The 27,926-nt window shown below is 43.6% G+C and overlaps 1 protein-coding gene and 1 pseudogene across 1 annotated transcript in view; both read right to left on the bottom strand.

Moving 5' to 3' along the window:
* The window catches only part of CRACDL (CRACD like), a 100,455-nt gene that overhangs the window by 37,900 nt on the left and 34,629 nt on the right, over positions 1-27,926 (bottom strand). The window contains exon 2 of the mRNA XM_039872481.1: positions 3,495-3,580. Within this exon, the coding sequence (XP_039728415.1) occupies positions 3,495-3,564 (70 nt within the window). The 5' untranslated portion in view covers positions 3,565-3,580. The remainder of the gene's footprint in view (positions 1-3,494; positions 3,581-27,926) is intronic.
* On the bottom strand, positions 2,578-2,696 carry LOC120610333 (uncharacterized; annotated as a pseudogene).

Raw genomic sequence — 27,926 nt, 5'->3', positions numbered from 1 at the left:
AGGTATATGTCAATTTTTTTACATATAAATTTCAATTTCTCTAGCACTATCTTTTGAAAAGACAATTCTTTCTCTATTGAATTATTGCTACATCTTTGTAACAAAAATCAATTGACCATATTTGTTTGGGTCTAGTTTTGGACTCTGTTTTCTCCTATCTGTCTCTATGCATCTATCCTCAATATCCACTGGCTTAATTACTATAGCTTTACAGAAGGTCATGAAATCAGGTAATGTGAGCCCTCTAACTTTGTTCTTTTTTCAAATGTTTTCACTATTCTGGTTCTTTTGCTCTTTCATGTAAATTTTCAAATCAGCTTGTCAACACTGGAAAAATATCTTGCTGGGATTTTAACTGTTTCATCTTTACCCCGGCTCTCCTTCATCTTCGCCAGGTTATTTCAAAGCAAATCATTTCAGATTATTATCATTTCATCCATGTGGACTTGCTTCCTTCCTAAATGAAAAAATCTCTGATTCTCCATGGAAATCAAATGATTACTGGTCAATATTCTTGCTATAGAATATTGAACTGTGCTCCTCCCTTTCATTGTTGACTTATCAACATTGTACTCTTCCCCCACATGTACCAATACATCATTTTGTAGCTCAGTTTGGGGAGAAATGACATCTTATTAATACTGAGTCTTCCAATCCAAAACAAAATGTTATCTTAGTCTGTTCGGGCTTCTATAATAAAGTACCACAGACTGGGTGGCTTATAAATAACAGAAATTTATTTCTCACTGTTTTGGACACTGGAGGTTTGAGCTCAGGATGCTGGCATGGTGGTGGGGTTCTGGTGAGGAGCCCTCTTCCGTGTTGCAGACTGCCGACTTCTCATCATGTCCTCACATGACAGAAAGAGAGCGAGTGGCTCTCTGGCCTCTTCCTGTAAGGCCACTAATTCCACGCATAAGGGCTCTGTCCTCAAGACCTAATTATCTCCCAAAGGCCCACCTCCAAATGCCACCACCTGGGGGGTTAGTATTTAACATATGAATTTTGGACGGACACAAATATTCAGTCTATAATACATAGTACATCTCTCCCTGTACATGAGTCTTTGTTGATTAATTTAAACAATTAAAAAAATATTTTTCCGTATATAGATCTTGTATACATTTTGTTAGATATATACCTATGTATTTCTTTTTATGGGTGCTATTGTAAATGGCACTTTAAAAATTTTTAATTATTTAATTGTTCATTGCTAGTATATAGAAATACAATTGATTTTTTTAAATACTGACCTTGTATAGTGCAACTTTGCTAAAGTTCCTTGAGAGTTCTAGGTACTTTTTTGATAATTTGTATAATCACAGTTTTATTTCCTCTTTCCATCAGTATCCCTTTTATTTCTTTATCTTGCTTTATAGCAGTAGTTGGGTGCTATAACACTTTTTATAGTTCCCCGTTTTTCCCAGATATTTTCTAACTTTTATTATCTTCAAACACAGGGTGTATGTTTGTTTTATAGCACATATTTGATAATTCTGATATTTGATGACTTTGTGTGTCCGTTGCCCTTGTTTCTGCCGTGTATCAGTTGTTAGCGTTGCCATAACAAAGCACCACAAACTGGGTATCTTAAACAATAGATTTGTTATAGTCTCACAATTGTTCTGGAGGCTAGAAGTCCAAGATCAAAGTGTCTTTGGCATGGTTAGTTCCTTCAAAGCGTTGTGATAGAGAAATCTATCCATGTCTCTCCCCTAACTTTTGATGGTTTGCTGGTAGCATGTGGCTTGTAGATGCCATCACCCTGGTCTCTGACTTCATCTTCACATGGTATTCTCCCTGTGTGTGTGTGTGTATATGTGTCCACATTTCTCCTTTTTGTAAGGACATTGGTCACATTAGATTAGGGCCCACCCTACTCCAGTATAACCTCGTGTTATCTTAACTAACTATGTCTGCAAAGACTTGATTTCCAAATATAGTCACATTCAGAGATACTGGGGATCAGGACTTCAATGTATGAATTTTGGAGGCTTACAATTCAACTCATATGTGTTGGTTCTCGTTAATGGTGCCTTACTGCCTTATATACCTGGTTATCACTGATTACGTTTGTCATGGTACTGAAAATATTATTTTCTGTAATAACTTGAAGTCTAGTTAGAAGGCACATTACTTTAGAGAAGACTGTTTGCTTTTACCAGGTACCTGGGGTCACAGCCAGGCTAGAAATACTAATAGCCAAGTTCAAGGGTTGAAATTCTCAGAATTACCCATGGAATGAAAACTCAAGCTACAAATCCATACAAGGGTTGATTTACCTCTGGTTTGCTCTTATTCAGATTTTGTTGCTCCATGGCCTCCCAGCTTATTGTAGGAGAGTCTTCTGTTAGATAGCCCACCTTGACGAGGCCTGTACTTTCATTCTGACCCTCTCCCTTACCTTCCACTCCATGAAGACATGAAAATGAGATTAGTAAATGATCTGAGGGCAAAAGTGGCTTCCATGCTCATTTATCTCTCTGGATTACTATTTAAAAAAAATTCTGGCCTCATTATTCTTTACTTTTAAAAAGATTTTTTAAAGAATGCTCTTATCTAGAATATTTTTTTAAATGCCTATAGCACCTGGTATTCCTGGGTGGTCTCCCATCTAAGTACTAACCAGGCCTGACCCTGCTTAGCTTCTGAGATCAGATGAGATCGGGCATGTTCAGGGTGGCATGGCCATAGTCTTGTCTAGAATTTTAAAATTTTAAATGGAAGGGGTTAGTCTGAATAACTTAGCTCATTATTATTTGAGGAAAAAAAATATTTAGTTTCTCTCTTTTTAAAAATTGATTCTTCATGGTGACTTCTATAAGTGCCCCAAACTAGCATCTATGGAAGTTGTTTCAGGCTAATGAACTACTTCTTCAAATAATAGTTGCTGTTACTTGTTAAAAAAAATAATAATTCAGAATCCCATAATATGAGAAATTTTGAAACTCATTTTTTTCCCTCAGGGTTAATTTTAAAAACCTCACATTATATCTTTTTATTATTATTATTATTTTTGGTATCTCTTGAAATGTGACAGAGAAAAAGTAGCTTCAATATGGAATAATAAGAAAAATATACCTATAAATATGAAATGGAGTCTTTAATGAGGTTAGCATCTGAAGCTAACAGCAGCTAGGATTTAATATTATTGAAAGCTGTTCCTCCTGAGCTATATGTATATAAAAAAATGACCACTAGCATTTTGACTTAAAGAAGAGAGAGAGAGAGATCTTTGTTACCAAAACCAGGTGAGTATAAATAGCTAATCTATGGAAAAGGGACACTGTGGTGAAATTAATGTTTTTTAATGTCAATTTCTCAACTCTATGAGGACATGAATGGCAATATATGAATAATAGTAAACCAATCAATTGGTTGGGTAACTCTTAGGACATGTTTTGAGATGGTGATTCATGGGCCTGGAATTTAGCTCAGCAGAGAATATAACATCCCCTAAAAGAAAAGAAAAACAGGGGAAGCAAAGGCCTTACCTGAACTGTCTTCCCCAAGGCCTTCAGCGGCCTCCCGAAGCTTAAAGTCCATCACCCTCGTGGAAATCATGTCCAGCTCACTAAAACTAGATGGAAATTCATGTTAAGGAAGCATGTAACTGAAGTTAACAGGGAGTAACACAGTGGTGGTGACTGCTATTGCCCATGACCTCTCCTGCCCACACAAACCCCAGCAAAGACAGATTCCCAGGCAGAGTACAGGGCAGTCCAGCCCCAAACATGTCCACAGCTCAAGGTTAGTAACCACACAGGCATTTATTTAATCCCTGAGTGGAGCAATTTAATAGAAAACAGATAACTGCAACAAATGCTTCACCAATTTACACAATGCAGATTTGGCTCCTTTCTCCCCCCAAAAAAGTTTTTCAGAAATTGTTTTTTTCTTGTTTACTGTAGAAAATTTGGAAGATACAGAGGAGAAAACTGCCCATAGTCACACCAACCAAGGATAATGACAGTTAATGTTTCAATGTATTTCCTTCCAATATTTTTTCTATGCAAACGTTAGTACATGCATAGACACCCCATATAAGGAAGACAGACTTCTGGATTTTCTTACTAATATCACATCATTAAAATTCTTCTTAAGTGTTACTGTAATGGCTACAATATTTCAACATAAAGCCACACCATCATTGATTTACAGTGTTTCCTTTTTGTAATTTTTATTATGAAAATTTCAAACAGATAATAAAGTACAAAGAATATATAATGAACTTAACATATGGTCACTCTAGTTTCGTCTTCATCCCTTCTCCCTCTCCCTCTTCCACTACGTATTTCAAAGCAAGTCATCCCAGATATTATTATCATTTCATCCACAGGTACTAGACTTCTTCCTAAATAAAACATCTCTGACTCTTCATGGAAATAAAACAAATGGTCAATATTCCTTAATTGTGTCCAAAGGTGACTTTTTAATGGGGCACTCTACCCAACACATACTAACTCATCATTTATTTGGAAAGCTACTTCTTATTGGCAGTTAGTATGAATCCTCACACTTAAAAAGGGGGCTCAAATATTTAATTAACCAGTTAACATTTACCACTTGTATACCGCACATAATGGGACATGACAGGAGAACTACAAAGAAAATATTTAACAGAGGAAGAGAGTCATAGGTCTGTGCCAGAGCTGGGTATTTAGGTCTTCTTAAATATCAATGTCAAAATGCCCATCTCCTGACTAGTCAATTCACTAAAAGGTGAACAAAGTTACATCAGTATCACTTCTCAATTTTCATATAATTTGACTTCCTAAAGATGTCTGTTCGGCACAATGAAGGGGAAAACCCTACGTAATCATCTCAATTGATGCAGAAAAATCATTTGAAAAATTTAACACCCTTTCATAATTAAAAAAAAAAAGCTAGAAAAACTAGGAATAGAAGAAACCTACCTCAACATAATAAAGGTCATACATGAAAAGTCCACAACAAACATCACACTCAGTAGGGGAAAACTGAAAGCTTTTCCTCCAAGATCAAAAACAAGATAAGGATGCCCACTCTCACTACTTTTATTCAACATAGTACTAGAAGTCCTAGCCACAACAATTGGGCAAGAAAAAGAAATAAAAGGCATCCAAATTGGAAAGGGAGAGTAAAACTATCTCTGTTTGCAGATAACATGATCTTATATGTAGAAAACCCTAAGGACTCACACACACACACACACACACACACACACACACACACACGATTGTCAAAACAAAACAAATAAATTCAGCAAAACTGCAGGACACAAAATGAACACATAAAAATCAGTTATGTTTTGATATACTAACAATGAACTTAAGAAAACAATTCCATTTGCAAAAGCCTCGAAAGGAATAAAATATTTAGGAATAAATTTAATCAAGGAGAGGAAAGACTTGTACACAGAAAACTATAAAATGTTGCTGAAATTTGATAAAGAGAAACAGAAAGACATCTCATTTTCATAGATTAAAAGACCAAATATTGTTATGATGTTCATACTACCCAAAGCAATCTACAAATTCAGTGCAGTCCTATCAAAGTCCCTGACCCCCCATATCTTGCTACTCAATGACACTGTGAGGATAGGAGGCAGCTACCAGTACATTTAAAGGAAAAGGCAATAGAGAAGGAAAAGCAGGAAAATATAAGGAGCAAACAGGAGAGTGAAAAGGGTGAGGATCAGTCAAGAGCCATCAACTCTGACCCTGAGGACTGACCTCTACAGCTGCCATTAAGCTAGAAAATACAAGTGCCTGTTCTTTCTGCTGCGTGAACTTGGAGTTAACCACAACACCGGCAGTTCCTTATCGAGCATGTAGTATATCATCCGAATTACCTTATGTAATCCCCTAGAACTTTTAGTATTCTGATTTTGGAATTGAGACTGTAGATTATATCAGGTAAGTTTATTAACTGGTGCAAAGTGGCAAAGCAGAAATACCAACCTATGCCCTCATGCTATACTTAGGTTGGTACATGTTCTATGCTCTCTGCGTGTACTCACGTTGCCTGCATGTACTCATGTTGACTGCACACCCAGCATGGGAAGGCACCTTTGAGGCTTGGGATGCAGTGATGGATGGGACCAGTGTGGTCTCTGCCACTTGCAGGTGCTGACCCAGTGAAGGAGAGAGTGCTGAGCTATCCCCAGAGGGGCTTAGGGGAAGCTGAGACATCTGGAAGACACCAATCCCCCACCAAAATGGCTCTGCCAGCCAAGCAGCCCCTGTCCAGGGTCCAGCCAGAGCCCAGAGGCTGATAGAGCCCACGAGACCCCACACTGGGTATGTCAGGGTATCTAAGTCTGAGAGAAAGAGTCTGTGGCTGTCATGATACGTCATCTAACACTACCTTCAAAATGTCATCACCTCTGCACATTTGATCAATAGTCCCTGTCGGGGAGTGCTGAGAATATGGCGGTGTATGTAGCAGTGCATGAGCCCTGGGATGGCGTGCAGCGTGCCTACATCTGAACGTGAAGCAGACCCAGATGCTCGCACTTGTTTGTCCTGGGATGATGTGACTGTGACAAAGCCACACCAGGCAGAGGGGTCAGGAGCAGGTGGGAGGGTAGGAGGCACATCCTGCTGGGTTCCTGGTGCAGAGAGCACTGCCAGATGCCAAAGCTGCAAATGGACTCACATATGGAGGCAAATGCCACCCCCACGTGAAGGGAGGACAAATTGGGCTCACCTCAAGTGAGAGGGTCTTAAACCTGCTTGTGTTTTATGTCTCAAAAATTGTCACACGAACAAGAGTCAACTGGGTGGAGAGGGAAGAAGCCAAGACTTGGAAGTCAGGCAGCCCTGGGGCCAAGAGCCCATCCCACCACTCGCCAGCATGGAGTCTCAGTTTTCTCATCCACAGAATGGGGAAAATGATCCCTTATTCACCTGGAATGGGTAACATGCATACAAGCACTCACTGAGAACAGCGGTCGGTTTCCGCAGCTTGTTCCTCTCCGTGTGCCCATGAGTCTGAGTACAGGAACATGCGGCTGGCACACCTGGCAGCAGGCAAGTGTGGGTTTTATCTCATGAAGATGCATAGTGTCCTGTGCAAATGGCTCACTTAGAGCTACCATTATCGCTCAAAGATCAAGACACCTGGATTCCCAGATGAGCCCCGAGCTCCCCAGTGCCCTACAGCCCGATGGGTGGGAGTGAAGCCCAACCAAGTTAACAGACAGGAGCATGCCAGGCTATGGAGGCCATCGGCCCTGAGACTGCAGAGTGCGCAGAGAGAAGATCGTCCCCTTCACTCAGACACTCCAGGTTGGGGACGCCCTGCTACTGCTTCAGGGGGATGTCTTCTCTGTGGGGCCCAATGACCTGCTCTTATGCACACATCTCTCTACCCCAAATAAAATTCAAGGAAAAGCCCAAAGAAAAACCATAATCAGGAAGGCCAAGTGGCAAATACCCACTGTTCTCTGCCCCTCTCTGCTTCTCGCTGGACTCAAGGCTCATCAGGCTGCCCCACCGCCCTCCCTCCACCAGCTGCTGCCCTCTGCCCTCCCGATTGCTCTGATGCTCAAGTCCAAGCAAAGAAAGCTCCATCCCTAAATATGGACCTGAGGGGACTCCTTGGAGCTCTAATGAACTCAGAAGGGTGCTGGGTCTCCAGCCCCCTCAGCAGTTCACGGCATGCATCAGTGTGCATCCGGGAGCCTACAGAATCCAGTGGAGTCTTATGTCTAAAGGAGGCTCTCCGTGGGGGCTGGCCCCTCCCTCTGCCAGAACCCTAACTGTAACCACAGGCTTCTTCCCAGCTTATAGCAGAATGCCAGCATTAGCTGCAGCTTATATTGAAAAACCTACAAAAGTTTATTCGCTTGAAGAATGAGAATAGATTTTAATATGGTATTTTAAAGGTTTCAATCCATTATGTTTATCTACAAAATGCAAAAAAAAAAAAAAAAAATCTGTGACCCGATTACACACCTCTGAGCACATAATTATGTAAGAAAGCGTCAGTGTTCACCCCTGCAGACCTGCTAATTCCAAACTACCCTCCAGGCCACGGTCACACCCCTTGTGGCATTCTCAGCCCCTATACCTTTCTTCACAATGCTCGCCAAGGCTGTCGACGATGAGGACCAGTTTGTAAGGTGTCTGCCTAACACCCACTCCCTTCCCAGACTGTGTGCTCTAGGTGAGAAGAACTCTATGCCTGTCATAGCCATTGCTTCTCATCAGCACCTAGGACAGTGCCTGGAGCAAGGAACTGAGCGCAAAGCACAAAGACAGGTGACAAAACTCAAACGGTTTCTGGAGATGACCAGTACAGGTACAAACAGAATGAAAAGCAGCAGTGGAGTCATTGATCGGGTTCCAGAAGCGGATCTTTTTTCAAAATCCAACTGCAGACTGAGGAGGTCCTCCAGACCGGTGAGGTTCCTCCGGGGTGTCACTGGTGCCCGACTTTGTAAAAGCAAGTCATCCTTATCGTGACCCTTCTCGGTCTACGTGAGAATCGAAAGAAAGTGTATTTTCTTTACAGAGCAACATGACTTTTAAAAAGATGAAAAATATGTAAATCTGTACTGAAGCAATGGTGTTTTGGTGAGGCCAAGCTGTGTGTGCTTCTCTTCTGCTTTCCTCAGTGCTCACGGCTCCTTGATATGGAGTCTCCACGTCCTGGAGAAAGCTGACACCACCTTAGCCTGTGTGGCTATATCTGAGATTCCCATGGTGAGGGGTGGAAATTAAAATGAAGTAACTTTTAAGAAGATTAACAGCCCACAATCACAAATTCATAAATGCAGTTTATGTCGTTTAAAAGCAAATCAAAACAAATGTGAATTTGTTTGGCATTTGTGTGCCAAATATGCAGAAGATCCTAGCACCAATTCCAGACACCTATCTTGAAACTATAATCTAATAACAGGAGTCTTTTACTTTTCAATGTTCCTAAACCTCAGAAATCACCGAGAGCCTTCAGCATATTGGGGCTAGCTCGTCTTCCAGAGGCAGCACTCCTTAACTGTCTTTGCATGGGGCTCAGTGTCCAGCCACAAAAGGTGCCTAACAGATGTTTGCAGAAGGAATGAAAAAACAGGTCACATAAGGCACTTGTTCTTGAATTTCGGAAGAGCCAATGAGCCTAAAGACCATTCTTTGACTGTTAACATGTACGCGCCTGACAACAGAGCTTAGCTTCACAACCATTCAAACCCCGTTTAACGCATGTGTTTGAGCGGTATGGCCGTGTGCGTATTTGAATGGGTGGCAGGTGGGGGAAGCCTGATGCTGCCTTCCTGGAAGTGGGAGCAAAAACTGAACTCACATCCCTTCAGACTGAGGCCACTCTTGCCATCCCACACTGACAACTGCTCTTTGTTCTCTCTAAATGCCCTGAAGACATACCACCTCTAACCAGCTTGTATCTGCTGTTCACACGACTGGTGTCACCTCCATAGTGTTTATGATGGCTTTCAGAGTGTCCCACTAGTCCCTGGTTGCCTGCTGATCAGTATCTGTGCTTCCCACCTATGTCCCTGAAGCCTAAGTGAGAGGTAATATCCAGCCCAATCGTTCATCTTTCTGTCTTTAGACAAGGTCTGGTCCTAAGCTTCTGATGCAAAACTATTAACTAGAACTCGAAATAAAAGGTAGGAAGGAGAGGCCATGACAGAGAAGACAAAACACATTGCAGAGCACTCTCGACTCAGGAGAGAAGGGCAGAAGCCTCAAGGGTCTAGAGCATAAATCAAACCAAACCAAATCAAAACAAACCCAAACATCAGGATACAATGCCACAGAGAAGTAAATATAGACATCAATAATCAAGGGGGAATATGCCAGATACATAACATTATAAGAAAACAGCTTTGTGGGGCAGAATATTCAGATATACTGAATATTCTGAAATATTTATTAAACTTATAATAACCAAGGTCAATGGGTATTAGTATCCTGACTTTGAGATTTTTAAATGCCAACTCATTTAGCCTCAGAGAACTGTAGAAAGGCCAGTAGTCACTTTCAGCTCATCTTTCCCCCAGCCAGCTTGAGGAGGTGACCTCATCTACACCAGGTCAGCCTTAGGAAAGACTAGGAAAAAAAATTCTTTCCTTTGATGTCCTTCCTCTTCCATTTTCCACATTTCTCCCTCCATCTTCTGTCCCCGCTAGGGTCCTGCCTCATCTTCTCCAGGGTCGCTGTGCTCAACAACTTTCAGGTCAGTGATGGCAATGACCCTCTCAGAGGCAGCAGTTAATCCATTAGGGAAATATAATAACTATTAACATATATGTAAATACCCAGAATAGGCAAAACTTTTAGACACAGAAAGTAGATTAGATTTGCTTAAGGTTGGGGAGTGGGGTGCTGGGGGAAGGAGATAAAATGGGAAGTGATCGCTAATGGCCACAGTGTTCCTTTGGAGGGAGATGAAGATGCTCAAAAATTAGATTTTCATAGCTGCACAACTCTGTAAATATATTAAAACCTACTGACAATACATTTTAAACAGATAAACTTTATGGTATGAAGTCATATGTCAATAAAGCTGCTGGGGAAAAAAAGTGTTACCATAAAAAAAAACAAAACGGTGAAATAAAGACATTTTTGGAAAAGACATGCTACGATTTGTCTCCAGCAATCCCACACTAAAACAAGTATTAAAGGAAGAAGGGTATGATCTCAGATGGAAGCTAGGAGACGTGGGATAGGAATGGAGAGTAGTGGATAAATCTAAATGTGGACGAGATGAGTAGGCAGCCCGGACTTCAGCCAGAGGCTCCGTGCACAACTGCTATGAATGTGTGCCTTGGCCCTGCTCTCCCCATCATTCTCCACCATTGTCACCTGCCAGCCCAGGGCCTTTGCAGACGTTGTTCCTTCTGCTTGAACATGTTCTTCACTGTCCTCATGCTACACTTTCTTCTCATTAGGTCCAACTCATCCTTCAGCTTCAATTCCGCTTCCCTGAGAAGACGGACCTGCCCCTTCAGGATTAACCAGGACCTCCTGTGATACACTGCGAGAACCCCTACCCCTTCTGTTCGCAGCACTTACCAGTTTTAATCATCTCGATCTTTGCATGACTCTGACCCAGTTCCCTTTAATAGATTTAAGCCTGCTTACATTCCCTATCCATTTAATCAATTTTTTTTCCTTTTCTTGGAGAAAAAGCCAAAAATAAACTATGACTTAACTATTGTTCTCTAGTGAGTCACACCAGGATCTGCCTGTACCTTTTCTTTTTTAGAAATAAATTTCACATTGCTGAGGCAAATGGAATATGTAAGGCTTATAAAGTTCCTGTGAGAAATCCGTGTTCAAAAATTGGGCCAGCTTCTTCCTTCAGGATAGATCTGATTTTCCTCAAGAGCAGAGGTCCTGACCGCTGCACCACCCCAAAGTGGAGAGGTGTCGAGACCGGACCTCACCACAGCCAATCGCTTCTCTTTGTGCCAGAGGAACTCTGGCCCTTTGGGGCGGACACCTCGATATGTCTATGGAAAACCCTCTCTGTCCATCTGTTGGAAAGGACAGGGAAGAGAAAGGGGTAGGTCTACTGTGACAGATGAGAGAAAAGAAAGCAAAAAAATCTCATAAGCAAAAGGCTAAAACCAGAGAACTCAGATGCTGAGTCACCAGGGAGAGTAAAGGGACTTAGTGGGTAGTCAGTTTTGAAGTTTCCTAGTGATCTGTAATTTCTTCTCTTATAAAAAACTAAAGATAGGCATGGCCTAGAGAGTGAGTCAGCCCCTGTCATGCTAAGTATGTAAAATTTGAAGGCTAACTGCTTGAGGACAGGGAACACCAATCAGTATGGTACTGCCACACAGTCGGTGCTCAATAAATACAACAGGTCCTCATTTTGTTCCATCATTTTGTTATGACGTTGATGAGATGCTGCAGAAACTTAACTCTTGTTTGTATGAATCAGCCTGTTGTAAAACAGGTTTCGTTATACATCGTTTTGCTTCAAGTTGCAGAGCCTATCAGCGATGTTAAATGAGGACTTACCGTGTTGTTAAATGAACAGACACATGAGCCAGAGTGACTTATAACACTTGTTAGATAAAAGATTCACCTCCTAGTAAAAGTGAGACAGCATCGACTACCCAATCATAATTCCCAAGGCCACTAACACTCCAGTCTTGAGGACAGACTCATTTCAAAATCCATGACTTAGCTAAACTATGTCAAGTTTCTTTAGTTTTTCTTGTCCTTTGTTTTCCTTCAGCCATCACTTACCCTATAACCACGTGGAGCTGATGTTCAACACTTTTGGGAGTGAAGGACTATGGATGGAGGGGCTGACCCTGCTTCAGATGCCTTGTTCCTGCCCTCAGGCTTCCCTCTGGCCATGGGAAAAGGCAAGGACAGTGGGGACAGCCAGCGAGAGTCAGTAGGCCACAGTTCAGTGGGCTGTTTCTTCACAAAGAAGCAACAGAGCTTCATTCAAACAAATGTGGTCATCCAAAGATAAACAGCATAGTTTATAAGCACATAACAGTATCTGACATAAATCATACCCTTTTCTGAAGCTTATATAACAGTTGATTTCACAGTATTCAAAGTTCTTGTGAATGGGGAAATTGGGGAGTTACCCGGCTGGGGATGCAGACAGCTGCCCAATGCAGTGTATGTGTGTATGCTAGCACGCCAGAACCTGCATTCGCACAGGCAGCCTAAGCCTTCGTGAATACTCCTCAGTAAAACTCACATCTCAGACTACGATGCACATCAGCTTTCGCAAGAGTTACCTGTTTTCACTCCCCCAGAAGTGAATGTTTTTATAAGAGATTTGAGAAACATTGCTTTAGACATTTCCAGGTTATTAGAGTGAAAAAGAAATCTATTAAGGCTTACAAAACCATCATTTCAAAAATAGGTAAGCGTAAGAGCTTCAGACTTCACAACCTTGTTTTAGAAATTGTATTTGCATAATTCCTGGGAAAATATAAATTTATTCTAATGCTAGGGGTATCTTGCCAAATGTGCTCTAACTTGGAGACTCTTGGTCTTGGAGTGAGAGCTGTACCTTGTACTGATGGTGGCACACATACACAACAAATGGGACACCAGAGCCCAGGGCGCAAGGGAGATTTACCAGGGCTGGTTTGTTTTTAACTTCATGAGTTTATTGAGGTAATGAACTCCCCTTTTTATGCATGTGTACCAAAAATAACGACGCAAAGAAAGTTCTAGGATGTTCCATACACAAGGGGTGTTTCTGAAGCATGGCAGATGTAGAGCTGAGATTTTTTTTTAGTAGAAAGTCATGCTGCAAAGCCTATTAATAAGGAGGCATAACATCACCACTCTATTTTGCCCCAATCAAAATAGGCAGAACCAGACGATGAAGTTGAATAACTGTCAATAAAAATGTTTTTAATGAAATGATAACAATGGTAATGACTCCCACACAGAGGGCTTTACACAGTATGAAGGCCTGTGTCCACAAGAGGTCTCTAAGTTGTTGGGCTACTCCCTCTATGTAACAAAAGAAGAACATGTGGATTGAGGGCAGGGGACTATCTGCCCCCAGTTCCCAAGCAACCTTCACACTGCCAGGATGTGTGTTGCCAAAGATGCACCATAATTTCCCAAGACCGTCCACCCTGCCCAAGTGATGCGCAGATGTGACAAACACCTGGATGGACAGAGGCCGCCAGACTGGGAACTTTCATTTGGTGCATGAGACATGTAATTTATTTATTTATCCTGAACAGATGGATTTAGATCACACTGTAGCCCTATTTCCCTCTGTACTCTTGTGACAGAATCAAAATGCACTGAGAGAGCTAAACACCTTCAAGGGATGAGGTCATCTGCAGCAGGGCAAGGTGGCTCTGTGGAGGACCATGGGCTCCTGCTCTTAGCAGTTCCACTCCCATGGTGAGGCTGTGAGTGAAGGGGCTGACCTCGAGGTACAGGAATAATTCTAATGGCCTTTTAACCTTGACCTCTGCTGCCTTCCCTCCACTCCAGGCATATAGACCGTGCCACATGGATCCATGCACAGGCTTGGGATGCTGAGAGTGAAGGCTCTCTTGTCCCAATTCTCTGCCCCTCTCCTTCTCTCTCCTCTCATTCCTCCTCCCCACTGCTGCCTCCACTCTCTTTTCCCCTCTTTCTTTCAATATATGCATATGTCACAAAGAAAATCATTAATTTGTTCCAGAATTACACAATTCAAGGAGATAAAATAACGTCTGTAAGGAAAGAGGTCAGAAATATACTGGAACACAGGACAATAAACTGAAAGGCTATTCTATGACCCAGGGATGGCGAGTAGCATGGCTTCCCCCCGTCCTCCCCACCACTCAGCAGTTATGGCCTCATGGCCTGAATGAGCACTTAGGTGAGTTGGAGAGGCTGTTTACACGGGTCAGGAATGAGTTCGACCACTTCAAAACCTCTTTGCCGTGTGTTGGTCAGTTAACCTTTGCAAGTGGTGCTATGGATTTGTCTTTTTCTTAATATCCCAAAGTAATGGTATAAGGAGCCCAATGGCCATCATGAGTTACCCTGATATTTAACCACCCCCCCCCAAAAAAAAAAGGGAAAAGCAGTTGTTAAATCATGCTGCCACAGCAAGAGTGTTTCAAGGTCTTTCCAGCTGGGCATAACCCCGTGGAAACACTACAATGAAATGCCAGGGCGGCGCCCTGCTCAAGGTCCACAGGCACTCTGCACAGGCTGTGGGCAGAAGTCATTCTGCCTCGGGCCATGTGGAGCTGGTCACTTAGGAAATGAACCAGTGACTACAGGGCTCCCTGGGCAAGTGCTGATGCAGCTGGTGGTGCCCTCTGCTCTGGTCTCGAGTCAGCATACTGTTGCCAGCTGTCACCCCATCACCCCACTTTTAGAGGTGGCAGAGGTGCTGGCATTTTCTACAAAGAAAGGCTCATCCTGTTTACTCCTTAGTGCTGCTTTAATGGAGGTCGCTGACTCAGACTCACTGTCCATTAAGGCAATTGTCCTTCAGGCACCTAGGAGGATGTCAGGGTATCTTCCCCCAATTTCAGTCTGCCCCCGGGACTGGCTAGATGCCTTGTTCTTCATCTCGACCCCTTACACGATGGGGCAAACACGGTTTGCGTAATCGGCATCTTCTGAGACCAAACCACATAAGCAGGAACACCAGCAACAATGTTTCCTGGATTGCCTCTCTCTCTAAGCAGCTGCCTAACTTATGTGCCTCACTGCCAGGGGCAGGCACGGCCCCCAGGCCATTCACAGCACAAGTCACAGGAGAGAAAGAGGTATAGTCCTTCTGTTGGCAGGTGCAGACACAGAGGCAGAGACGACTGGTCTGCTTGCTCAGATTCACGGCCAGTTAGTGGCAAAGGCACAACTAGATGCCTGGCCTCCAAACTCCTAGTTCCCCGCTCTTCACACAAGACACGGTCCCACATGCGGCCCTGGACCAGTCATTCCTGGCTTTGCCATCTCAGGCACTGTGCTCCTCAGATGTTAACTGATATCTGTCAACTGCTGTCCACTGTGGTCCCTCTACCTCTGATAGAGGGAAGAGGGGAAGGTCCTGGCTGGCAGGGAGAGGGCACGAGAGAACACAGCACTACTGGGAGAGCAGACTGTGAGCCCAGCATTCTCTCAGCTCTGGCCCTGGGCAGAACTGTGCTGAAGGACAGTGTGCCCTAACACACAGAGACATAAAGGATTCAACACAGAGTATCGAGATTCACTGGGAAGTGACACGCTGCAGGAGACTAAAGAAATGGGCCATGGCACTGAGAACAGAAACAAAGCAGTGCCACACAGAGCAAGTATCTGCATTTATGAAAAAACAAACATGACAGGCACCAGGCAGAATTACACGCTCACCCCTAGTAGGCTTGCGTTTTGGAGATCTGGTTACAGAGAGGCTGCAGTTGCCAGGGATCTGCCCCCGAGGGTACACATGATTCTGTTTGTCACTACACGAATGCCTGCCTGCCTTGGTCACCTCTCAGCCAGCTTGACCCCCGGTTAAGCTCGAGCCCACAAGCTAGCTTCCTGTACTTGAAAGCAAAAGCCAGGTGCTCCAGTGATCTGCCTGACCCAGGAGAATATTCAGGTTTTGAGCCAGATTTGAAGATTTGAGGTCACTGTAAAATATTGAAAGCAAATTCTGGTCATGCTTATTTGCCTTTGTGTTTTGTTTTGTTTTTTTTTTTTTTTAATTAAGTAAAAATACAGGTAATATTATTTTAATGCCTTTACAGGTCTGAAATCACCTTGATAGTTCAGTAATTGAAAAGGTATTAACTTAGTTTTCATTTAAAGTTAACTTAAAAAGTTTATTTAGACAACTAGAACATATGCACTGCAGAGTACAAGTCCACTGTTAAATTACTTTTCACACGTTTCCCATGCTATTATAAGCTGGTGACATTCCTTACTGAATCTAGCTTCCTCCCTGAGACTGAGCTTAGTAGGGATCAGGCTATGTGTTCACTCCACTGAGAGCATGTAAATGGATACTGATTTAATAAATGTATCGGAAGTCTGATTTTTAAAGTTATCACTAACCTCAGGCAGTTTCTGCTTTTTCTGATGCTTCATTTTCATCACCACAAGGAGAGATAAGGCAGAACGGCACACTTGCTGCCACTCTCGACCATCACTTGCCCTTGGCAGACATCAGTAAGCAACCACAGCCTCATTCTCAAATTGCTCACCGCACAGTACTCCAGGCAGCTTCTGCCAGATGCTTGGAGCAGCATTTAGCTAGAAGCCTGCTGACACTATTGGTAGAAACAGCAATAAATCTACAAAACTGAGTTCTAGCCTGGGCTCTACCACTAACCAGCTACTAACCAGCTGAGGGACTTGGGACAAATCACTTACATCTCTGGGTCTCAGTCTCAACTCTGATGTGACTAGTTTGGACTCTGATATCTAAATTTATTATATGACTTCTAAAAAATAAAGGTCTGTACAATTGGCACCAACTTCTTTTCCTGGAAAGAAGTTTTAGTTGGCCAACACATGAAAAAGACATGTTTGAGCTGAGAACAACATATATGCAAGATATATTTTCAAAGTCTAGTTCTCGACGTACTGCTCATTTGCGAGCCAGAAAAAAGCAGCAGCAATGGTAATACTGCCGTAGAACCCTGTCTCCCGCCAGCCCCACCACATGCAGCCTCGCCTGATACACTTGCAGGAATGTTTGCCCTCTGCCTCATCCACACATATCAGCCACTTCTACCAGCACCTGGCTCTGAGCAGTCTCCGTGCTTGCTGGGCACCCTGCATCCCTCCCCTGAGCCCTGTCTGCCCATCATGTTATTCTTAGAAATGAGTGAGCCTTGTCACCTATGCTTAGAAAATGCAAGGGCAGTGTTCATTAGGGAATGAGCCTATAATCACTTTTACTAAGATCATTTGCTTTATTGACTTTCTTTGGAACGTCTAAGGAAATAACTGTTCTCCAATGGGTGGTTTTATTTGCGCCATTTGGTAAGATTCTCTGACAAATTGCTCCTGTGTGATTCAGACGTGGGGGCGGGCTGGTTTGACACAAATATCTTCCCATTTTGTAATTCGGAGACATCACATTTGGAGAGTGAGGACATGGAGCAATATGAACATGCATTTGGCTGCTTAAGCGAAGACACCTAGGATTCCAAGTTATTCCAGCCTCTCTGTACTTTAAAGATTTAAAAGAGCAGCAGGTCCCCACTTTCTTAAATAGCTTTGTGGGGGTGGGCATAGCACATAGATGCCCACGCTGTTTAGCACTTAATAACTTCCATATTTTCTCATGGGTCATAGCCGGCCTTTTCATTAGACTCTGAATCTGAGAGCACCAATGAATTTGACTACTACTGTATATCCCAGGAGGCCAAGAGTGCAGCAGGTGCTTACTAAATGCACAGTGATGAACACAGGACAACATATAAACCACGTGCTCCTCCTGCTGGCCAGGGTCAGCTGTGGACACAGCACTGGGTACAGTGACAGTCACTAAGGGGGCACCACATGAATTCCTCAGTTGACTGACATGCAAGACAGTGACCAGAGGGAGGCAGGCTGTGTTGACCAGGCTGGATCGCATGAACAAAGGACACCGGAGGTCTCTCAAACTTTACCTTCTAGGAAGCCAAAGCATGATGGTGATGGCAGCTGACCACATGCCAGCAACTGCTGTAACTATTTCATACACGTTTCCTCTTTAAATGTTAACCTAGTTGAATATGACAAATGCTTCATCCAAGCCAGGCAACTATGGGTTGTTAACAAAGACGCAGAGTCACCAGGTGTCAGTCAGCAACAGCAGGAGGCACAGGGTGGGGTGGAGGTTGAAGCCTGAGGTCTCCTAGCATCTGTGAGCCCAGGAGCCAAGAGACCCGTGCTCCTGCAGGAGTAAAAGGATTTCTCTGGCAGCAAGGTCAATGGGCACACAGCCAGGAGGCTGTCTTCCCAAATTTCTCTCCAAAGGTAAGGGTGCTGCAGTGAGAAGCCACCAAGAACAGCAGCACCGAGTGTGTGACAGACACTTTGTCATGCTGGGCTCTGTGGGAAGACAGAGGAGTGCTATAAGGCTCCCCAGCTCATGCTCTCTCACTGCGCCTGTGTCAGGTGACTGTGTGGCCAAGTCTAATACCCCCACCCATGTGCAAAGGAGGAAGCCTCTGCCCTGTGGACTCTGCCCTGGGGGAGAAAAGCTCGCTGAGTGCTCTGTTGAGTAGCTTGAGGTGCTGAGAGGTAGACTGACTGGAGAACCTGCATCTCACCCTCAGGACGGCTGTCAGTGCTGTTCTGGGGATCCTAATGGCTTCACGGCCGACACATCACATGGGGCAGCCTTGACACCTACCTGAAACTGAATGTGCAGCTGTGTCTGGGGAGGCTGTGGCTCTGCCTACTACCCAAGGCAGCTGGTGGGTTGGAGTCCATGACAGACAGCCAGCGCTGGCACAGGCTGAAGTACCCACCTGCCAGGGAATGTTTGGCGGTCTCATGGACAGAACACTAGGTCCCATGCCACTTGAAGTGCAGTCCGAGGACCAGCTCCTCAGCATCACCTTGGAGCTGGTCAGAGGTGGAGACTCTCAGGCTCCACCCAGACCTTGGACTTAAAATTGCGCTGGAATAGGGTCCCCAGGTGACTCCACCACCTGTTCAAGTTCAAGAAGAATTGCTTCTTTTAGATCAGTTGTTCTCTACCCTGGTTGCACATCAGAATCACCCGGGGAGCTTTTAACACTCTGGATACTCAGGTCATGCTCAGCCCAATGGCTGGCAGTGGGACCCAGGCGTTAGTATTTTCAAAGCCCCCCAGATGATTTCAGAATGCACCAATTGTAGAGAACCACCACTAGGGGGCATGTCAAGACCTCTGAGTGTGACCCTCATGTAGCTGAGCCCTCAACTGGGGCACCTGCAGGAACATACCCCATGTGAATTGATGTGGTGCTGTTGGGTCTTGGAGGATGCGAGTCCAGAGAGGAAAGAAGCAAATGCTGCTGGGGGGCTCTGTTTAGAGTCCTGGATACAGCTGTTCCTGAAATTAGCACTCCATGACTTTCCAGTTACCTGAGCCATAAAGTCTGTCTCTGGTTTTTAAAAGCCAAACAAGTCTTTGTGGGCCTTATTTGCAAAAGAAAGGGTCCCAACTAACACCCTGAGCACACAGAGGCTGCATGAATGAAGTCAAACCATTTGAACCTCTGGAGCTGCCTGGACATGCTTTGTTTGTTCTTATTTTTAGATCCACAGGATGAGGGGTTTCGTAAATGTTCAGGACAGCTGCACCCAGGACAGACTGGGACAAATGACATGGTAGGGATCAGTGAGGGAAGAGTGTGTTCACTGTAGCTTTACATGGGGCAGAGGCATGGTCTCCTGGAATCACCGTCACCACTAAACAGCTCGGTAACAAGCAAATTACAGGTCTAGAGCCATTCCTTGCAGGTGGCCGGTGTGTCCCGATGGCCCTGATTCTTCTATCAGGTGGGAAACACCAGGGCAGAGGATGAAGGCAAGGCCTGAGGTAGAGCCAGGTAGTGGCAGTGAGAACCTTGTGTGGAAAGAGCTGCAAGGGGAGTTTAGGAAAGCCAGCCTCAGATGTGTCACCTGGCATCCTGGGTCCCAGTGGGAGCAGAGCAGCAGAATGACCCAGTGCTTCAGGGGTGGCCTAGGGTGGGGCAGGTTCCGAACCCACAGGGACCACAATAAGGGAAGACTGAACTCCAACCCACAGCAATGGCACAGAGGCAGGGAGGGGACAGATGACACTGAGGGCCAGTAGCATCTCTCCCATCTAGATCGCAAGCGCCTCAGTCTCCCTCCCTGAGCTGAGGTGTGGCCCACTGGGTGCTGAGGGCTGGAAGGAACACCGCAAGGGCTGAGGTTAGACAGGTGGCCAGGTACTGCTGGCGGCTCCCAGAGGAATGAAGCTGAGTTGGAGGAAAACTGAGTTGTTTCTCAGGTGCCTATACTGGTAGCCTGACACCTGCTCCTGGCTCAGCTCACGGCAGGTACTCGACTAGAGGTGGCAGCATGCTGTCCCACTAGTCCCATGCCACCTTGGAAAGAGCATGTTTGTATAACACTAACAGAAGGCACAAACTGTGCCACCCATCAGAAGGGACAACATTCTACATCCAAATAGGGAGACATACCTGGGCCTGGGTAGAGCAGAAAGAGCTCCACGTCTCTCTCTGCACTGGAGTCCTGGTTGTGGCTTGCCAGCTGGGTCTCACCCATCACGGGGCCTGTCAAGCAGGCAGCTGTGAAGGGCCGAATGAGATGACATAATGCATAAGGAAGGAGGGAGTGATGGCAGGGCTCATGGCTCACCGCTATTTTTGGCGTCTCTGAGAACGCAGCTCATAGGCACGCACCCACACCACCTCCACACAAGGCCTGCTCTGGCTGTCCCCTCCCTAGCTCACTGAGATCTGGAACTAGTGCCGCCCACAAAGACGATGTGTGGCTGGGGAGCACCCTGTGCTGGAAGGTCAGGCAGCTGATCCACAGGTGCCTGGTTCACCTGGAGACGAAGGCCAGCAGAGGCAGCGAGTGACCTGTGGGGTAGAACCTGGTGCTAAGGAGGCCTCGGGAGCACACAGCAAACCCATCCATTCCTGCCAGGAACATCTGTCCCTTCCTGTCAGGATGAGCAGCACTGAGTCTGAGAAAGCCTGGATCCACAGCAAATTACTGCACAGCCCATAGAGCCAGGAGGGGGACTCACCACAGAGGAACAGGGCACAGCAGTGGACAGATGGAGCCCGTGACTGATCACAGACTCTGTGCGCAGGCCTTCAGCAAAGAAACAGGCAGAGCCGGAAGCAGGTGGGAAAAGAGTTAGATGGTGGGGCTAGACCTGAAACCCACCCTCTTCCATGGTGACAGAAAGCCAGCCTGCCTGGCCATACCACCAGGTATCACTGCCACACAACCCCTATTCCATGGAGAGAGAGAACCTGCAGGCAACTAAAAAATAGGAGGATGAATCTGGGCCTTCCAGAGAGTGGTGCCAGGCTCTGGGCCCCTTTCTTGAACCCAGGACAAGTGATCATTGAGTGGGCATCACCTCACAAGGACAGTGAGAGGCACCTGGCACAAAATGTAGGAGTGTGGGGAGGATGTATGTGTCCATGGCAACCAGGCATCCGCAATGCAGGACTGTCAGAAGGAAGCTGGAGGCCAGTATAGAAACTGCAGCTTATGGAGGTGACACAGTCAAGACAGGAACCAAAATCTGCCACTGGGTCAATTCTGCACCGTCAAAGTGGGCATAAGGTGTGTGGCCCATATTACCCCGGAGGTAATATGGCATCTTACCTCTGGACCTGACACCATTACTCTGTCCTATGGCCAGTTTAAAGGCTTCTTCTTCAATTTTGTGCTCAGGAACTACTATACCAAGGGAAAATATTGCTGAGAAAAGTGACCCCATTTAAAAAAAACTATTGTAAAATACATAGCAACTGCATTTTCAAAGTTTCTCGCAGTAATAAATAACAGCCAGGAACCATAGTGATGTTACTGGGAGAATGTTTATAATTCAGAATGAAGTAATTATCACAAAAATGTGATTGTTTGGGTATAGTAAGAATTTTTAAAAATTAACACAGTAACGCTGCATAAGTAAGAATTGAAAATGCAGATGAAAATGTGGCCTTTAGAAGCTCAGGATTTCAGAGGTGAAAAAATCTGGAGCTTTCACTTGGTAACCCACTATTTTCAAGCAATGGAACAGTGGCTGTCAGGGTCTGTCGTTTGCTTGGGGACACAGTGAATTAGTGGCAAAACAGCTTTCTTAACTAATAAAACATGATGATGCCAAACATGCAATGGGATTCAAAACACTTTTAACAATAAAACCAAAACCAAAAGTGACATCAGCAAAAACAGTGGCTAAGCACACTCCCCCACCTCCCACCCCAATCTCCCCTCTGTAAACAAAATGAAAAAACTGGCAACAACAACAAAAATAGTTAGAATTGACTTTGTCAGAACTCTGGACATTAACCAAAGGTGTGCACAGCACTCCATGGAGGTTAACTCAAGAGAAGTGGCTGAATCACGGTAGGAACAGTGAGCTCTGTGACAGCAGAAAATGGACAGCATCATGATTACTGTGTATATCAGCAGCCCGGCAGCCACCAGAGGTTGGAAGGACTGGGCTAGAGCTTCTTCAAAGCACCCCTCCCAGAGAACTGCCATGATTTGACCTGTCTGGTGGTTCCCCAGAAACCCCAACAGTGAGGGGGGAAAGCCCACTCTGAACAGAGCCAGAGGTCACCTCGTATAAAGAGACCTTTCCTCCCACTGAGATGTTTATTGAAAACAATTAAAGGCAAATATTTAACTTCACTGAGACAGGGGATATCAGCTGGGGCAAACAGCTCCTAAGTAAAATGCTCAAAAGGAAAAGCCCAGCATATTACTGGGAATGCAGAAGCACGTACACTCCATAAAGACCCAAGGAGGCCCTACACTCTCACCTCCAGCTGACCCCGAGGCTCTGTGCAAGTGAGAAGGGAGGGTTTTGATGGAGTTGACAAATGCCCGCCCGAGTGTTGAAGGAGTATCCCCAACACCCAGGGCCCTTCAGCACAAACTGAGAGGATTACTGGTTACAAATGTTTAAGAAAGTCTCTGGCCAATCGTGAGCAGATTAGTAAGCTAACCAAGCAAAGTCATCATATGACACTTATTTCACTAAAGTCAATAACGAACAACAACAAATGCTGGGAGCAGGACATGATCTGATATCCAAAGTTGCTACATTAGATATGTTTTAATGTTCAACAAAAAAATTACAAGACAAAGAAACAAAAATCATGATCCATACACAGGAAGCCCAGATGTTGGACTTACTAGATAAGTTAAAAGAGGAGCAGTTATTTTAAATATGCTCAAAGAAACCATGTATAAAGAAAAGTAGAATGATGTCTCGCCAAATACAAAATATGAATACAGAGAAGAAAATTATAAGAGAGAACCAAATAGAAATTCTGGAGTTAAAAAGTATAATAACTGAAAAAAAATCCTTAAATTACTAGAGGGGCTCAATAATGCATCTGAACAGAAGAAAGATTCAATGAACTTGAAGCATGTTAATTGAGATTAACCAATCTGAGAAACAAAAAGAAATACAATGAGGAGAGCCTTAAAGAACTGTAGGACACCCTTGAGCATAAATACCCATATTCGGAGTCTCTAAAGGGGAGGAGAGAATTGTGCAGAAGGAATATCTGAAGAACTAACAGCTGCATACTTCCAAAATTTGAAGAAAGCATTAAGCAAGTCATCCAAGAAGCTCAACGAACTCCATGTAGGATAAATTCAGAGAATCACACCTAGACACATCATAATCAAACACTTGAAGCCAAAAACAAAGAGAAAGTCTTGAAAGCAGCAAGAGGGAAAGGTCTGGTCACCAACCAGGGAGCCTCAACAAGACTGACAGCCAATTTCTCATCAGCAGCCATGGACACTAGGAGGCCGTGGAATTAACTGTTCAAAGTGCTGAAAGGAAGGCTGTGGATGAAGACCACTAGATCCAGCAAAGCTATCCTTCAGCAACAAAAGAAGGGGAGCCACTGCTTAATAAGTGCAGACAGAGTTTACTTTTGGGGTAAAAACAATGTTTTGGACCTAGACAGAGGTGGTAGTTGCACAACAGTGTGAATGTGCTAAAAAGCCACTGAATTGTCCACTTAAAAAGGGTTAATTTTATGTATATGAATTTCACCTTAATTTTTTTTAAAATTAGGGAAAAATAAGACAAGACATTCCCAGGGGGTGGCTCCACAGTGTAGTGGTTAGCATGTCTGCTTTGAAGGTCCTGGGTTCGTGCCCTAGGTGGAGCCATGGACCATAGCCTGGGTGCACCAGGCCCCCCCGAGTGCACCGATGGTGCCAGGTGTGTGCCATGAGTGCTTGGAGACACCCCCGCATTCAGAGATCCAGTTCTTAAGGGGAGATGGCAACACTGTAGGTCAGGGGTGGAAACGTGGGGGGTAGTGAGGGGGAAAAAGAAAGACATTCTCAGATAAACAAAAACTGAGAAAAACTGTTACTAGCAAACCTGCCCTACAAGATATACTAATGGAAACTAGACAATATCTCAGATCCACACATGAAAAAATAGGGTCCCACTAAAGGTAATTGCATGGGTGAATATAAAAGACAGTATGAATGTATTATTGTTTGTAACTTTTTTCCTTCTAATTTAAAAAATAGTTACATAAAGCAATAACTACAAATCTGTGTTGATGAGCACATAGCATATAAAGATCTAATTTGTGTGACAATAATGCCACCAAAAAAGAGAGATGGAATGGAGTTATATGAGAGCAAAATTTTAAGTTGGTATGAATACAAACTACATTGGTACGAATTAAGATGTAAATTACAATCCTTAAGGGGCAACTACTAAGAAAATAACTTTTAAAAAAGGTAAAGAAATGACAAGGGAATTAAAATGGTACACTAGAAAACATCTATTGAACACAAAAAGAAGGCAGCAATGGAGAAAAAAGGAATAAAAAAAGGCATAAGACATACAGAAACCAAAGAACAAACTGGCAAATGTAAATCCTACTTTATTAATAATTGCATTAAATGAAAATGCTTTAAACACCCCAAATAAAAGGCAGACTGATAGAACAGATTTTTTTAAATGTTCCAATGATATGCTGTCTACAAGAGTCATGCTTTAAATTCAGAGACATGAATAGCTTAAAAGTAAAAGGGTGGAAAAAGTTATGCCATGCAAACAGCAACCAAAACAGAGCTGGTGTGGCTATACTAACATCAGGCAAAACAGAGCTCAAGACGAACATAACTAGAGACAAAGTGAGAAACTGCATAATGATAATAGGGTTGACCAGTCAAGATTTAACAATGATAGACATATATGCACCTAATAACAGAGCCCCAAAATACATGAATCAGAACCGACGGAATCGAAGGAAGAAATAAGGGAGTGATAGCTGAAGTCTCCATTGTCCCCTTTTAACAATTACAGAACAACTAGTCTAGAGATTGACAAGGAAATAGAAGATTTGGACAACATGATAAACCAGCTAGACCTAACAGACATCTATAGAACATTCGTCCACATTTTTCTCAAGGGCACATGGAATATTCTCCATGGTAGAGCATTTGCTGGGCCATAAAACAGTCCCAGTACATTTTAAAAGATTAAAATCATACAAAGTATGTTCTCCAAACACAATAGAATTAAATTTGAAATCAACAGAAGGAAATTTGAGTAATTCACAAATATGTGAAAATTAAATAACATGCTTCTAAGTAACCAATGGGTCAAAGAAGAAATCGCAGAAACATCAGAAAATACTTTGTAGATTAATAAAAACAAAAACTTACGGAATACAGCTAAAGCAGTGTGTACAAGAAGATTTATAGCTATAAATGCCTATGTTAAAGAAGATCTCAAATGTTCCACCTTAAGAAATCAAAAAAAGAGCAAACTAAACTGCAATTCAGAAGTTAAAAATAATGATAAAGATTAGAGAAGAAATTAATGAAATTGAGAATAGAAAAACAATGGAGAAAATTAACAGAACCAAAAGTTGATTCTTTGAAAAGATCAACAAAAATGGAAAAAATGATGCAATTACTAAAATCAAGAGTGAAAGGGAGGCCATTAGGAATGACCTTACAGAAATAAGAACGATTGTAAAGGAATACCGTTGAATTGGGAATTTTGAAACTCTCCACAAAGGAAATCGCAGTACTAGATGGCTTCATTGGTGGATTCTATAAGACCACTGATGGATGTGTAGTTTCTTTGGGGGGTGATGAAAATATTCGAGAATTAGATTGTGGTGATGGTTCACAACCTTATTTTGATATATGTGAATTATGTCTCAATTATATAAAAAGTATGGAGAAAAGCAAAAGTGACATCTAGCACAGTTATAACAATGTAATTCTGGATTTTTTTTTTATTTGGTAAAGTTGAACATTATTTGAAAGGTTGTATGTAAATCATAAACCCTGCCTTTTTTTTCATCCTAAAAGTAGGTGACTTTCTATTTCATGTCTTCCAAACCTTTTCTATACCGTGAAAACTTTCAATAAAGTTGAAAGACATGAGCGAGGCTAGGAGAAAATATGTAATATATATAAGAAAGAATATGTATATATATCTCCTTGATTTATAAAGAGCTTTAATAAAGCAACACAAAAAATGCAAATAATTCAGGTGGGAAAAGAATATGTAAAAACAATTCAATCACATGATAGGAATAGCCAGTAAGCATATAAAAAAAGGTTGACCCCACTAATAACCAAATATTAACATTAAACTGCTGGAAATTTTTTAAAGTAGATATTCTTTATCATTGGCAGAGTGTGAGAACTGGGCTGCTGGTAAGAGTTAAAAATGATACACCTTTTTGGACAGCCATTTGGCAGTTGCTACCAAAATCTTACACGTATTAATCCTATGACACGGTAATTTCATGTCTCGGAATTTATTCTATAGAAATAGAGGCATATACAGATAAATGAGCACGTATAAATGAGCATGTATGTGCCTCACAGATTTATATTAAAAAGTTCAGCTATATCCCGAGGACCTAAGAACCTTTCACGGGTCAAGGCCTGTCAAAGCATTCCACGTTTCTCCCACTTTCCTCACTTCTTCTGGGTCATCAGCTGCCATTGTTTCTTGTACACACCATGCAATCTTTGTTTTTGTTTTTTTTAAGGGTTTTTTTTCCCTTTATCTGGAGGGCCTCTGACTGATGTCTCTTTCTCCCCTCCCCTACCCCATATGACATGTAAAGGTGAATTTCTGAGCTCCTCCAGGCATGAATGTTTCTTCACTGGTCCTCACATTTGATGACTAGTTTAGCAGGAGCAGCATTCAAGGTTGGAGTCCCCCCAGAAGCTGGTGGATGTGGCACCACTGTGGCTTCAAGCGGTTCTGATGAGAAGTCTGCTGTCACTTTGATTCTGTTCTTTTTGGCAACCTACTTTTTCTCTCCAAAAGTTTTAATAATATTTTTCTTACCCGGGCCGCTCCTCTGCATGGGAGGCTGGCCATGGCTCTGGTGGGTGGAAGGGACCTGCTGACAGGCTGGCAGGCTGGGACTCTCACCACTGCCCAATAAGACAGCTTTATTCCGGGCGTGGAGTACCTGACGTCGTTGACTCCTGGACAGCATCATCTTTCCTTGTTTTGTTCTCCTCCACATCGGCTAAGAGATCTGGAGTTAGAGCCTCAGGCTGTGCCGTGATTCTCCCTCATACACAACAGCAGCTCTGAGCCTTCCCAGGTGGACTGCCACCTTCTTCACAGAATGCTCGCGGGGTTCATCCTGGAAGCCAGACCCGCTCTGGGCCACTCTCCCCTGCTGCAGTGTTGGTGAGGGCTCTTGGGGGCAGTCACTGAATGTGCCACTCTAACTCTGTTTTTGACCACATGGAGCTTCTCCAAGGCTTCCTTGATAGACTCTCTCTAGG

This window comes from Pteropus medius, unplaced genomic scaffold (assembly GCF_902729225.1).
Source record: "Pteropus medius unplaced genomic scaffold, Ma_sr-lr_union100, whole genome shotgun sequence".
NCBI classification, from domain to species: domain Eukaryota; kingdom Metazoa; phylum Chordata; class Mammalia; order Chiroptera; family Pteropodidae; genus Pteropus; species Pteropus medius.
The sequence above is the reverse complement of the archived record's forward strand: the minus strand, read 5'-3'. Positions and strand labels throughout refer to the sequence as shown.